The sequence below is a fragment of the Notechis scutatus genome, chromosome 3, assembly GCF_049901735.1.
Source record: "Notechis scutatus isolate UNSWTSFEM ecotype Mainland chromosome 3, rNotScu1.2, whole genome shotgun sequence".
NCBI classification, from domain to species: domain Eukaryota; kingdom Metazoa; phylum Chordata; class Lepidosauria; order Squamata; family Elapidae; genus Notechis; species Notechis scutatus.
The window spans coordinates 108632857-108647988 of NC_142011.1; the positions used below are offsets into that span (position 1 = coordinate 108632857).

The 15132-nt window shown below is 34.7% G+C and overlaps 1 protein-coding gene across 1 annotated transcript in view; it reads right to left on the bottom strand.

The window, feature by feature from the left end:
• The window catches only part of DDR2 (discoidin domain receptor tyrosine kinase 2), a 77979-nt gene that overhangs the window by 44541 nt on the left and 18306 nt on the right, over positions 1-15132 (bottom strand). Inside the window, exons 3-6 of the mRNA XM_087960925.1 lie at positions 7996-8098; positions 6669-6900; positions 2696-2843; positions 1070-1166 (exon numbers count right to left, since the gene is read on the bottom strand). Coding sequence (XP_087817051.1) covers positions 1070-1166; positions 2696-2843; positions 6669-6900; positions 7996-8098 — 580 coding nt within the window. The remainder of the gene's footprint in view (positions 1-1069; positions 1167-2695; positions 2844-6668; positions 6901-7995; positions 8099-15132) is intronic.

A 15132-nucleotide genomic window follows, 5' to 3' on the forward strand; every position in this document is an offset into this window, starting at 1 on the left:
CAGTTTGTCCAAAACTGGCAGCAAAAGGGGATTTTTTCCAACCACAATTAAAATGGATGGAGTGGTAGGCTGATTTAGCAGAAGCTGAAGCATGGAATCCTTAGTGGAAAGTCCATTTAGATTAAGACAGAGGGAGCCAATTCCCAGATCAAACAGCACTTCTTTGTCCGCATTAAACTTAGTAAGTTTTGATTTCAACTGCAGCTACTCACAAGTCTTCACATGACAAAGCTGCTACAAACGTTTTTTGGAAATTCAAACATCTGTCAATGATTAGCTTTAGATATGCTAACAAGAAATAATAAATGTCTGTATTTATGTACGTACATACGTACGTATGTATGTATCTATGTACATATGTATCTTGAGAGCATATGTACCAAAACATATTCCTTATGTGTCCAATCACACTTGGCCAATAAAGAATTCAATTCTATTCTATTCTAAAAATGTATTCAGCTACGAAGGATTAGACTTAGTGTCTTAAAATACCTTAACAATTAACAATTTTTTAATTGCAGCTACTGGTCAGTATATTAGCATATTCTTCAGCGATGAATAATTTGTTAAATCCTGGGAAAACCAGCTGTAATAGTTCATTAAAAGACTTATTTCTTGCCTCTGGGTTACTTTAGTGATAAGATTTTTGTATTCCAGATACAAGAGACAATTATTTTACCCAAAGGAAGATGGGAAATTCAAATAACAATGCCAAGAGTAAAGCAATGAAGTTAACAAGAATAACAGCGAAAAGCCAAAGAAGCATCTCTTTTGAGATGCTTTTTATTATTATTCTTCTGGTCAGCAAACCCAAGCCCTACACACTATTGCTCATATAAGATGCACATTTGGAAATAAGGATGGTTGCACTGAACACAAGATCTCTTCCCTAATCATCAAAAGTATATGAAGGTGCCAGAAAGCCAAACTCTTCTGCCAAATACTGTAGTTACATTTTATATTTTATTCCTATTGTTCTCATTTGAACACTGGACAATTTTGCTCAAGCATTAATAAGGTCTAAAAAGTTTTCCCTCTCCCTCATTGGACATATGAATAGAGAACTCACCTGTAACCATCATAGATTGAATCATTCAAGTAAATCATGTTGCCATCGGGTAGAACTAATTGTTGCCCTGCTGGAGTGTTATATGAAACCAACCCATCTGTAAAGGAATAGAAGGAGAGTTACTTTTGTTGCTTCTTTTTTGCAACTAACACATTTACTTCTTTAGATGCACAAAATGGCTAGACTGATATATGTTTAAATTGAGGGGGGGTGGGAGAGAAGGAAGGGAAAATAGCATAGTTATAAAATATAGGTGAGATGCAAGACAGATTACAAGTACCTTATCAATTAATGTGTAATGCTTAATGTATTTATTAAGGCCTCCTTCAGCTGCCTGAAACGCTTTTAATAGTCATTTTATTAAAAATTGTAATTACAATAGTAAAAACTAATAAAATTCTTCAAAAATATCATTCAATACATCCAGTTGAAATATTTGCTTCATTTTGTAATTGTAAGTGAAGTATAAATGTTCTTCTCCTTTAATTGTAATCTTTAGTTCCCTCTAGTGCCCAATTTTAAAATTTTTTATCATATTGAGTTTTCCTATGGGAAGGATTCTTTATAATTAATTCCAAAATCTTATTTCAAATTTATCTGGACCCTCTTTCTTTTTTGCATAATTTAATAAATCCAGCCTCTGCACAGAGATAATACATTTGTTTTCTGCCTTTTAAATTGTTTCCATTTCACATACTTCTTTAGCATTGAAAAAGCTTTTTGGATGAGAAACAAAATGTTTTCAAAGAAAAAACCAAGAAAGTCCAGCAGCCTTTTGGAAAAGCACCATTGGGACTAATATAAAAGAATTAGGATTTGGGCACGAGCAAAATAGAGTTTCAAGCAATCACTGCAATGATGATCTAACATTAACATAGACTAGATATTGCTATAGTGATAGAGTGGTGTTACAATGTTCTAGTACAAAATCTTCAATTTGTATTTTTCCTGTACCAATCCAATTGCAAGACACTTAATAGGAAAAAAAAGAAAAACTCTCCCAAGAATCTAGTGTCGGTCAATACTCTGTTATCAATGATTAAGAAGCACATCAAATAAAAACAGAAATCAGAGTATATTTCCTAGCAAATATAAGTCTAATTTCATTCCACAGCTCCAATATGTATTATGTTACTAGCATATCCAGGGGTGGCAACGGGATCTACTCCAACATCACACACACACACACACACACACACACATACACACAAAAATCCAAAAACCCTCTAGCAGGTTCTGCCTGGGCAAATCAAGACTATCTGTAAAAATCAACTTCTGTTTAAGCTTATAGAACAATATTTTCTTATGCTTATCTCTGGATAGGAAGGTTGCATTTCATGCAGTCAGAGAGTAGGCTTGATTTTCCAGATCAGTGTTTCTCAACCTCAGCAACTTTAAGATGTGTGGACTTCAGTTGAGAGTTAACATCCACACACCTTAAAGTTTGCTGAGGTAGAGTAACACTAGACAATTGGAGGCACATCTCCATCCATAGACATCAACCTTTTGCATCTTTTATCCTATTGACAATTTGAGCCTTAGGACTTTTGAACCTTTATCCATCTGCTGTTCCCTGACTGAAATATTCTTTCAGCATGAATCCTCTTCAAAAGTTGTTGTGCTTACCCAACCAAACACAACCATACAGCTCGACTCTGAGACACACATTTGTAGAGTGATCAGTCACAGGGATGAAGCGAATGAATCGCCCAATAATAGGTGGCTCCAGGTCCTTGAGGACAATGTCATATGGATTAGTGTTTCCTTCAAGTACCTGAGGAGAAGAAAAGGAAATGAAAGGCAGAGAAGAAGGTTATTAGCCAGTGGGCAGGAGCAGAAGGAATTTAGTCATGCTAACTTATCAAGTATCATCTAAATATGTATGAAGATGTATGTATGTATGTAAATATGTATGTAGCATATTTCTATTTGGTTCAGTTCAGGGCATTTCCATATGAGCAGCTGGTTCCAGTCTGGACCCACAGTCATGCAATATTGGCTAGTTTTAAAGAAATTGAGCCATTTTTGTTTTATTTTGCCACAATTTACTTGAAACCAGAGCAAAGCATTTTTTTTTAAATACACTGTGACTTTGCTGTGTCAGCTCTGCCAGAGCTTATAAAAATTAGGACAGCCAATACATCTTTGTCCAACCATTCATAAGGCACATATATATTAACAGCAGCAAAAGCCTAGAGAGAAGTCTGGAAAGGGAGATGGAAAATTAAACCCTAACTAGCCTTTGCTCACTATTTTGACCAGTAGTTGTAGAACTCCTCTATCATCTTGCCAAACCTCCATGATATACACTGCAGTTGCCCTTTAGTGTCCCTATATAATATAGTGACTCGGATTTTTATATATTAATATAAGTGTGTGTGTATAAGAATATATATAGCCGGATTATATGCCAGCAAATTGGTGTTGACTCTGTGACCACATAGATTGACCTCCTCCAAAACAATATGTCTTCAAACCTGACTCTTCACATCCTTCCTACAGCGCATCCATCGCTGCTGTAGCTGAGATCACCAGTCTTGCAGATGCTAGTCATTTTTCTCTCTCTCCCAAAATTATGGCCCTGTCAAGGGAGCCAGGTTTTTGCATAAGATATCCAAAATATAGAATTACTATGACTTTTTCACAAGCATAGATTAAATAAATATTTTCTTAGCATTACATATGAACTGGATCACTTTCCAGTTTTGGGATATATTATCAGCTTTATCAAAATGTTGACAATCCATTATAACTTGGTCTTGCCATGCAGAAAGACCAGATTGCACATTAGGAGACCATGATTAATCGGAATATTTTTTTAACTACAGGCACCAGGAGATTGCTCAATTAATAAAATCCACACCCCACTTTTTTTTTTAACTCCAGTGTTCTGCAAGAACTTGGTGCCCATGAGATACTTAGACCTCATCTCCCATTGTTCATAGTGATCACATTTGATGAGAGCTGATATCTAAAATAACTAGAGAATACTAGATTATCTGCTTCTATCCTGCACCATTTTCTTAAATATTGCCTGTTCTTCTCTATAGTTCTTTAATTATGAAGGAAACAGAAGCTAAAAAGTAATTTGGATCAAAGAAATTATCCTGCATCTTTTCTATTAAGCATTTTATGGGCAGGAGTTTTGTTAAACCATATAGTCAAATAATTTCTGTGGTCTGCAGTGGAATGGTTAAGTTATAGGTTTTCTACCATGGTGAAAATTAGGCTGTTTTCATTTTGCAGATCTATAATTCCCACTGCTAGAATAGTAACAGTTGAATGTGAATAAAACAAACTACTAACCACAAAAAGAAACAGGCAACATAAGTCAACACAAACATATTATATGAATTAACATTTGGATCCGACCAGGCTCCCTTTCTACTTTGAAGTGGGGATGGCAGAAATGTCTGAAAATGGTGTGTGTGTGTGTGTGTGTGTATGTATGTGTGTAAGAGAGAGAGAAAAGTCAAGATGGTGCCCTGACTTTTTACATGCGCAAACAGGGCATAACTTTGATCACCTGCTTCTAGTCACCATCTGTTAGCCCTTTGAGACTGACTAGTCTAGGGAATTATGCATACTAATCCTACTTTTATTATAATGTAACAGAATCTCACAAGTCTGAATATATTTTCTCCCTCCCTCTGTTTATCTTGGTGAAAATTAGGAAAGGTCTTGTCTGAGATGCTCTGTCAGTGTATATTTCTGTTCTGGACTCAGATTTCTTTGATTTGAGTCTAGGGCAGAAAAAAGTGGGCCTCGTCTTGATTGCTGCTCTTCCTCCTATACCTCAAGGTTATTTCTTCTGCCCATGATACCATCTTGACTTTTTTGAATCTCCTCTAAAAACATTTCCTCCTCAATGATGAAAGTTCAACTTGAGATCAAAGTAAGTTGTCCGTTCTTTGGCACTGAACCCAATTGAATCAGGACTCGGAAGCTCCATTCAGGCTTGAAAGAGCTTTTATTGAATACATCGTATCAGCACTTAGAAAGTATTAATTTGGACAAATGGCAAATTCTATGGGAGAGAAATAAAAAAAAAATAACATTGGCCAAATTGTACAAAGAAAATTTATACAAAATGTTTTACAGGTGGCACATCCCTCCAATAAAATTAGCTAAAATGTATCCAAATTTATCTCCTATTTGTTGGAAATGCTCCCAGGAAAATGGATCGTATTATCATAATATGGTGGACTATTATAATATGGAAATAATATGGAAATAATAATATGGAAAGCCCAGGATTTTTGGCATAAAATTCATAGTTGGTTAGAGGAAATGGGTGAAATCAAACTCAAATATAAACTGGAACTCTTTCTATTGGGAATCAACATAGAGAGATCCAATAAAAAAATGATGTATCTAATAATACACATGATTACAGCTACAAGACTAGTCTATGCTCAAAACTGGAAACTCAAGGAAATTCCCAACGAAGCGGAGATAATTAAAAAGATATGGACATGCAAAAAATGGATAAACTAACGTTGGAATTATAAAATAAAGGCGAGACTGAATATTATAAAGTATGAGATAAATTTTACCATTGGTTGGGGGAAAGGAAGGACTTAAAATCAAAACTAAAATAAGATAAGGTTGTTAAGATAACAGATTAGGAATATAGAGAATTGTTGGAATATATAAATGTATATATTATGTAAATATGTGTTATTTGCCATCTGCAATAGTTATGTATAACAAATAGGTATGTCAGGATGATTACACCACGTTCACTGTTTTTAAATGTTTTTTGTTTAATAAAAATTTATTAAAAAAATAAAAAAAGAAAGAAAGAAAGTTGAAGCTAGCTCTGGGTTATTCCCACGCCTCAGAATAATAAGGAATAGAAGGAATAGAAAATTCCCACCCCCCTCAGGTGCCCTGGGTCACGTTAACCAATCAGTCGAGCAGTAGCTCCCCATCGGTCTCAGCAGATGTTCATTGCCATGACCTTGGTTCACACACTGTTTCTGGTGGATGTTTTGTCTAGTTGACTCAGGCCTTGCATTCCAGTCGTCTCTCACTTCCCCCCTCCCCCCAAAGAGTGGCAACTAAGAAACGAAGTGAAAGTAAATATGGCTTTGGCCGAAGTCATTTCGAAGTTGACAATGAACAATTTGCATAAATTTTGGACACACTAGTTAAGCACCGCCATACATTCTTTAAGCCTATCCTTTATAGGGCTAACTCAAAGAGCTGCTCACAGATACTTTCAGTTAATAATGATCACAGATCAGTCCAGAGTTTTTATTGTAGAACTCACAGTGGAAATTATGGACATTGTGCATTCAAAAACAGAACGTTTAAACATGTCATCCAAGTTCATCAATTGCTAGTATTTCTTGAAAATCACAGCCATTTGATACCAGAAACTATTGATACCAGCTAGTATGCATTTTATGCTGGCAATAGCTCTGCCTTCTTTAGAGACAGTCTTCAGAATCGGATAGGTTGCCTCCCATTTAGAGACAGAAAATAAATAAATAAAGCCTAAAAACAATTCAGTCTTTAAATACAAACCAGATGTTTCATGTTTAACAATGGACAATAACAATAACATCACAATCCCCTCCTCTTCCTTTCTTACCTGACTTCCATGCCTGTTTTGCCAAGAAATCCACCGGGTGCCATCCCGGCTGTAATTAATTTTGTACATTGGAGCAAATTCATTGCCATGGCCTCCTGCATGCCGGCCTTGTGTCCCTACTAAGGTGATAAAATGCAACTCGTGTAAATCAACCTCCAGGAACTCTTTGAGATCGTCAGGTTCCACAGGGACTTCAGGGCACCAGGCACCATCACCATCTTCTGATCCTAGCCTAAGGAAAAGCAGAAGGGTGGGGGGAAATGGCTATTGTGGTCCATCGTCCCAAAGCTATACCTTTATCTTTCAAACCTTTATGCATTACCAATTATGTTGTACTATCTTGTTGCCTAATTATCTGAAGAGCTAGGCTCCAGAACATTTTTTTCTCAGTGCTTTTGTGTCCCTGGCACATATGATCCAAGCTTCACAATTCCCATTCAGCATGAATTCATGGCAATGATGTTGTTGATGGAAGGAACATGACAAGATTGGGAACTAAAACCCTAGTTTGAAATGTGAGATTGACTGACAAGTCTAGAACTACAAGGATATCCTGAGGTCCAATTATTGTATGTTGTCCAAATGCATGCACTGAATGGTTTTTAGCTTATTCCAGCTACTTGCAGAAAAATGCAGACAACTCAGGAGTCAGCATAATGAGTTTTTTAGGTTCTTAAACTAAATTAGCTGAACTCTCTAAAACAACATGTGAAGGCCCAGATCTAAGTATGCAATAAGAAACTGAAGCCGATGAAGTATGAAATGCTAACTATATGTTGAAATTGGCGCTTTCTGTTGTATCGTTACATTTGTTCCTGAAAGTACTTAATCAAAATAAAATTAACTAGGACACAGGGTTTGTCGGGTTCCTCAAAATGTATCTAAGGCCACATTGTTTGATGTTCATGTCCAGCATCTATCGGAATGTGCGTAAAGAGGACTAAGGCATCCCAAAATTACAAATACTTTTTTATAGCTCAGAAAACAAAATCCTTCATTCAGGATGATGCTGATAATCAATGGCTACATTTTTATTTACAATATTCAAAAATTTAAAGCAAAAGATAACTTTTGCTAAAAATCTATATAGTTATAAAGATAACTTTTGCTTTTGATAAAAATCTATATAGTTGTTGATGGGGCTAAGCCATGGATACCAGTAGTCATCGGCCCAGCCATGCTAATTTCTTATCATATCCCTAAACCTAACTACTTCTCTGGATACTATATTGTAAAAGTTCTGAATTAACTAGAGACATTTATAGCCGCAGGAAAAATGGCACATCAATCTAGCTGGCTAAGGCACCCAGATTCCAATTGTTCTTACCTTCCATACTTGGCTGCTGTGGATTCTGACCATTGGCTTGAAGCAGAAATGTCTTCGTCAGGAATGTGCCCACCGGACATACCTAGGGGGTAGCGACAGATAGCTGCAGAAAAAGAGATAGGAAGATATATCATTCCCTTCTAAATGGGTGGTGAGAATTTAAATCTCTTTGGCAGACCCTCTCTTCTTCTTCTTCTAGAAAGTTCCCAATAAAAGGTACTTTTGATAGGCTGTTACCAGTTAGGTCAGACTTCTAACTTCAGTAGAGCCAGGGGTGGGTGAAGTTGGGCCCTTTACCCAGAACAGCTCTGTTCAGCTCAGCTTTTAGTAAACAGAAAGGAAAAGGTTTGGGGATCTTACTGCCCCAAATGCAGAAAAACCTATTGAGCCAATCCTGAATACAAAGCATAGCAATTATAAAAGCACAGCCAAGTTTGTATAAGGTGGCAAAAATCAGGAGACAGCATCTTTTCTAACACATTTTATTTGAAGGCATGTGCTTTTATAAGTTGCAGCTCAGTGTCAGATGTATAAAGTGATTAAACAAATGTAGTATTTAAATTGGGATTGTAGGGAAGGGAAGGGAAGGTAGGTTGATTAAGCAAATTATATGTGAGACAAATTGCAAGTACCTTTTCAAGTAACAGTTGTAATGTGTTAACAACTGAAACCTTTTGATGTATGCGAATTCAGCAACTTCTTGCTTAGTGGTGGTTTTAAAGTTGTGCAATCTTCAACATAGGAAAGTTTTAATAAGAAATTGCCTTATAAAATTATTTTAGCTATATAAAGGAATTTATTCAGAAAAAGGAAACATAAAGAAAACAACAACAATTACACTCACAATTCAAAACTAGAAATAAAACAAATACAATCAGTATAGCTAACCTAGTTATTTATGCCCTCTTTTTGGGATTTTAGCACATATCTTTTGCAGTGTGGTAGATAGTCAAAAAGGGATATTTTGGCCCTTGTATTTGGATGTTAAGATGTGACATCTTGTTCTTTCTTCTATTGTTCTGAATACTTATAATTGGTTTTATAGAATGCAGGGGAAAAGTTAGGGGAGATTAACTGTAGTTTTGCAAAAAATGCTCTATCAGTGTTGACTTGGTTCTAGCCAGCAAATCAGAAAATATCTAGGAGCTACGTCTACCTTCCTAACAATATTGGATGGATTACAAAGACCCAATTTGGTTTTCACCCATTCTGTCTTTGTATAATGAGATTATATAGATGGAGCTCTTTTCTGAAACAAAAATTGGACTCCTGCTAGTGAGTCTTCTCAGCATGTAGAGTCATACCAAATACAGGATTTGCTCATATTTACTCAGAAATTGCTTTTTAAAGAAATGTTTGTTTTTTATATTGTCAAAAAGTTCATAACTAATACCGTTTTTTCTTTCTTTCTTTCTTTCTCTTTCTTTCTTTTTTTTCTTTTTTTCTTTCTTTCTTTCTTTCTTTCTTTCTTTCTTTCTTTCTCTTTCTTTCTTTTTTTTCTTTTTTTCTTTCTTTCTCCTTCCTTCCCTCTTTACAAAATGAAATGCAATGTGCAGAAAAGTAGTCGTAAGACTTAGCCAAGAAAAACCAAAAATACACATATAGATTAAGTGAAACCTGACTTATAGCAGTAACTATGAGAGGGATCTTGGAGTCTTAGTGGACAATCAATTAAATATGAGACAACAATGTGCAGCGGCAGCCGAAAAAGCTAATGCGATCCTAACTTGTGTTAACAGAGGGATTGAGTCAAGATCAGGTAAGGTACTAATACCACTTTATGAAGCCTTAGTAAGACTACACCTAGAATACTATAGAAAAAGGTGTTGAGACTGTGGAAAGAGTGCAGAGAGGAGCAATAAAGATGATTAGGGGCCTGGAGGCTAAAACATATCAAGAACGGTTGCAAGAACTGGGACCAGGAGTGACATAATAGCAGTGTTCCAATATTTGAAGGTCTGTCACAGAGAGGAGGGGGTCAACCTATTTTCCAAAGCACCTGAAGGCCAGACAAGGAACAATGGATGGAAACTGAAGAAGGAGAGATTCAACCTAGAAATAAGGGGAAATTTTCTGACAGTGAGAACAATCAACCAATGGTACAGCTTGCCTTCGGAAGTTGTGGGAGCTTCATCACTTGAGACTTTCAAGAAGAGACCAAACAACCACTTGTCAGAAATGGTATAAGGTCTCCTGCTTGAGCAGGGGTTGGACTAGATCACCTACAAGGTCCCTTCCAACTCTATTATTATTCTATTCTGTAACTCTTCCTTCCTGTTAAAAAAAAACTTTATTTACCAATAATACAGACACACACACACACACACACACACAGGCGCGCACATGGACACACACACACACAAATATTGAATTGTATATTCATTTCCATCAAGGTACATCAATGTTTTAATTTGATGTAGCGTGACTGTTTTTTATTTAGTCTTATTGTAATCCTTTTATTTTAAAAAAGATATATTTTCAAGAAGAATATCAATTATTATTCAATATAACAGGTTCTATAGTAATAATGATAAAAAAGTATAAATGTGTGAGTTTAGTGACCATATCTCTACTGTGGTAGAGTTTAAAATAGAAGAAAAAGAAAAAAAGGGGGGGAAACACACTTTTAAAAAATATAAGTAAAGATTTAATTTCTGAGTTCCCCTTTCTTTGCATTCTCTGTATTCCCACTGATTTGTTGGCATAATTTTTAGAAACCATACTCTAAACATTTTCATTGACTTTGCTGTGCAATATATAATATGTACAGAAGTCATTCTTGCTTAATACAGCTTCCGATTCTAAGATACTGTGCCTGAGTTCGCATTACTTATGAATAACAAAATAAAACATTATTTATCCAAAACTTAGATGAAATGAATAATGCTTAAAGGCTAAGTGAAAATTCTCTGGACTTATTAAAAACCAGCTGCAAATTTCATTTGCAGATTCAGCAGGAGAAATATGTGTGCTGTAAAAGAATAGGAGGAGATCTAATGTTGCTTTTACTTATTTAAAAGTAAGTTTCGGCTAAACGTAATGTAATACTGTTAAATCCATTCATCTTCTGATTAAAACACTGCATAAGGTATTGCATTTGGAATTAGATACGGATGTTTCTGTCATTCAGGAATCTGACAAGACTGAATACAACTCCCATACTTTTCCATCTTTTTGCAAGTATTTTTATTCAGCTTGTTCCAAATATGCAAATTGTCTTACTTTCCATAGATGAATTCATTTCCACTGAACCTTGGAAGATTAACAATTTTCAGTTATTGTTTAGACAGTTGTTTTTCTGTTAATTATGAAAAAAGTCTAGTGTTTCATAAGCATAAGAAAAGTTTAGATGGTTCCGGTTTGAAGTCTCTTTGGCGACAGAAAGAAATCCACGATCGTGCGCGGCTTTGGTCTGGGCTCGCCGCTGGAGCGCCCCGAGCCAGCTAGTTTCAGGGCTAAACCACCCCGTAGAGGTGGTGAAGAGGGGGGAGACCACCAGTAGGGTCGAGGAGAGCCGCATCTCTCCTCCTCAGCTGGCCATTACTCCCTTTCCCGAAGGCGGTTGCAGCGGTGGTCAGAAATGGCCACCACAAAGAAGAACTCAACCGGAAAAGAATGTGCAGGAGGAAGATAAGAAGTGAAAGTTTTGGCTGACCGGGTTAAATTGTAAAAGCAACAACTAAGGTACCCTGGAATTTAAACTTACAAAAAAATAACATCGCTCCCAAAGAAGAGTCGGAAGCAGAGAAGGAAAGTGAAAAGGGAAAGGTTTGGGTTTTTTTTCTCTCTCTCTCTCCTTCCCTATACTGACAACTAAGAGACTTAAATAAGAAATCGGAAAAATCTGCTTTGACATCAATAGGCAATTAAGCTGAAAATAAAACAAAATGTCAAAGGGATAATAAAGATTTCTGGACACTAAATTTTTTTTTTCATAAGCAGGAAGGGAGAGAAAAAGAATAAGGGCAGGATCTGGAAGAGGGAGGAGACTGCCTGGAATTAAAAAGAATCTACAGTAAAACTTCAACAAGACTTCTAAAAGATACATTTTAACTGAAACTTCGTAACTAAACAGTAACCCCAGGAAGAGAAAGTGAAAAAAAAGAGCAAAAAGAAACAGCTTGTGTGTATTTGGATTATTTGGTGATCTTTGGATTCTTGTTTATTACATTTGAATGACTAAAATTAATCGGGTGGTTGTTTAAAAATTTATACAATGGCACCACTTCTGGATGAATTGAAAATGGAACTTAAAAAGTACAAAGAAGATGCACAAGAAGGGAAGGGTTCTTTTGGCTTCATTTTTCAATTCTTAGAAATTGAGATTTGGAACTATGAAACAACAAGAAACATCTGCAAAACAAGAAGACTGGGACAAAGAAGAAGCCATCTTTAATGAACAAGTAATTTTATGTGGGGAAGAAAAAGGAAAGGGGGAAAGAGAATGGAGAATTTAAGACTTAAAAAAACAACCAAAGAAAAGAAAAATAATTCAAAAATAAGTATAATACTGGAAAGCAACAGAAAAGGGGAATACAGAAGAGAGAAATAGAGGTAGAGAGACAAGGGGGTAAAAAGGGGAGAGAGAAGAAGAGAGGGAAGAAGGAAAGGAAAGAAGTTACAAAGAACCGGAGCAAGATATAAACAGGACCTATTTAGAGATAATGGGTGAAAATCTAACTGAAAAAGGGATTCTGTAAAGGTACATAAGATTGTATTGTTATATTAGTAATAGAAATAACTTTAGAAAATTGGAAACCATGTATGATTAAAATGAGGGATAAAATAGTTAGTGTAAATTAGTGAAATGTTTGTTAATAAAATAAGTGAAATAAAATAAATGAGAAAATTGAATTAGGAAGGAATGGGAACATTTTAATTAGTTAATGTTTTATAAAATATAAGTGAAGGGGGGGAATTAATTATGGAAAGCTTATAATTGTTCCCATAGAAGTATGATATTTAATTGAAAAGTAATGTTAAAGAAGTTAAGACTTTAATGAATATTAATATTAATGATAGAATTGAATTGGAATGGAATGTGTTGTTTTAATTACATACATTTATAATTTTTTCTTTTTTTAAGAATATAGTGTGTATTTTAAGAATGTACCAAGCAGAATCCGAATGGAAGTTATGTATTATATTGAATGTTATAACTTTAGGGTATATATTGAAGCCTAAATAAGAGTTAAATGGATAAACTTAAAAGATATAAAGGCATCATACTCCAATCAGTAACTACAGGAGAAATTTTGTTTAATGAGAAAAGGTAATAGATAATTGAAACAGGACAGACAAAAAATATAAATACAATGATTTGAATTGAGATGAGATAATTAAAATAAAATTGAGAAAATTAAAAGAGGGGAGAAGCTATGCAGAAAATGTAAAATAGTAATAAGATATGGAATAGAATATAAAAATGAGCATGAACCTGAATTTGTGTCTGTACGAAGAAATGTAACCCGGGATTACGCTACTTTCAAAAAAGATGTTTTATTTGTACTTTTTTTCTCTTTGTGAAAACTCAAATAAAATTCACCAAAAAAAAAAAAAAAGTTTAGATGACAGATTTTTATATGATGCAGTGGGTCCAGGAATATAGATATTTAGTGAAAGTATTTAAGCTAATAGGGTAGTAACTGAACATTGCACTCTAAGTGGGATATTTTTAGATTCATGCAAACTTCAAATGTAAACATTACATTATTTTTTTCCCTAGGATATCTGTTGTAATTGAATGTTCATAAAGATATTATTTTAAAACAACTGTCATATAGAGCACCTATTTGGAAATAAGATAATTGTATGGTTTAGAAACAATACCAGCAAAGCTTTAAAAATGCAGTTCTTAACACAAGTAAGTATTGCATAGAAGTTAAGATTGAAAATGATAACCTTTAGAGGTGTTCTTCCTAATTGTTCGCTCTGAATTACTGCTGTATTTGGACTGCATCGTTTGCTACTCTTTCAGAACTGAGCTTTATAATTTTCAGGGATTTTTTGGAACATTGGAATAGAGGCATTCTTCCAGGGGAAATGTTAGCATTCCTTAATTTCCTCTTTTCTTTTCTTTTTAAATGCATTGATTTAAATGTTAATGAATAAGATTAATTTTGTTCAATATCTTGAGATGTATTTTTGTGATCTTTTTTGTTTTTTTAAAAAATACAAATTAAATAAAAGTAGGAAAATTATCTCCTATTAAATGGACAGAGGGCAATGCTTGTAAGTTATATGCAGGGGGCAAAAACCAAGACATGCACATCCTGATGTAAAATCAAGACTCAAAATTGATTTCTTTGCAATGATCTTGCAATGATGCTTTTTGAAAATGTGCTAATTGGAAAAAAAACAGATAACTTTATCTTAGTTCTATTTTTCATCTATGCCATAATCAACATTTTTGATGTCTCCATCATTTGCTAGATATATTTTCATATTGAAGTCTTACTTCTACAACAGAACCTGGTGGGGCTGTATCCAGTTTCTGCTCTCAATTGTTCTGAACAACACTTCCAAGATGCTCACATATCCCGTGCATTTTGGCCTGTGTCCATATATCAAAGAGCATGCCTAGTTGCAATGGATCACAGCTCAGGTTACCCTGCAGAAAGTTGTAGTGGTACCTAACTGGCCTCCTGGAGTTTTCTTTGGGAATCTGTTCTGAAATCTATAAAATAAACCAACCATCTCACCTGAAAAAAATCTCTCTATTGAGTACTAGCACTACTGGACAAAAAGAAAAATAGCAACTGCCTAATAATGAAATAATCTCATCAATTCTTTTCATCAACTTAGAAGCAGAAAGTAGAAAGATGGATTTTGCAAGAAAGGAATGTAAAAAAATTGATATTTAAAGAAATGAATCAGAGACCATTTAAAAATTTACTCATTCTTCCAAACAACTTTATTTTGCCTTTTGAGAAGTTGACTATTTTGTTTTGAAAGAACCATTATTTCACAATTTCCAAGACAGAAAATGGAAGATTTCATTTTATCAGTTATCCTGTGACTTACATTATATAAGAATAGTCATGAAATACAAACCTCAATGTCCCTTGAATATATAATAATTTTCAGTAAGAACATAATACAATACAAGCAAAATTTAATCACAAATAATTGTTTTCA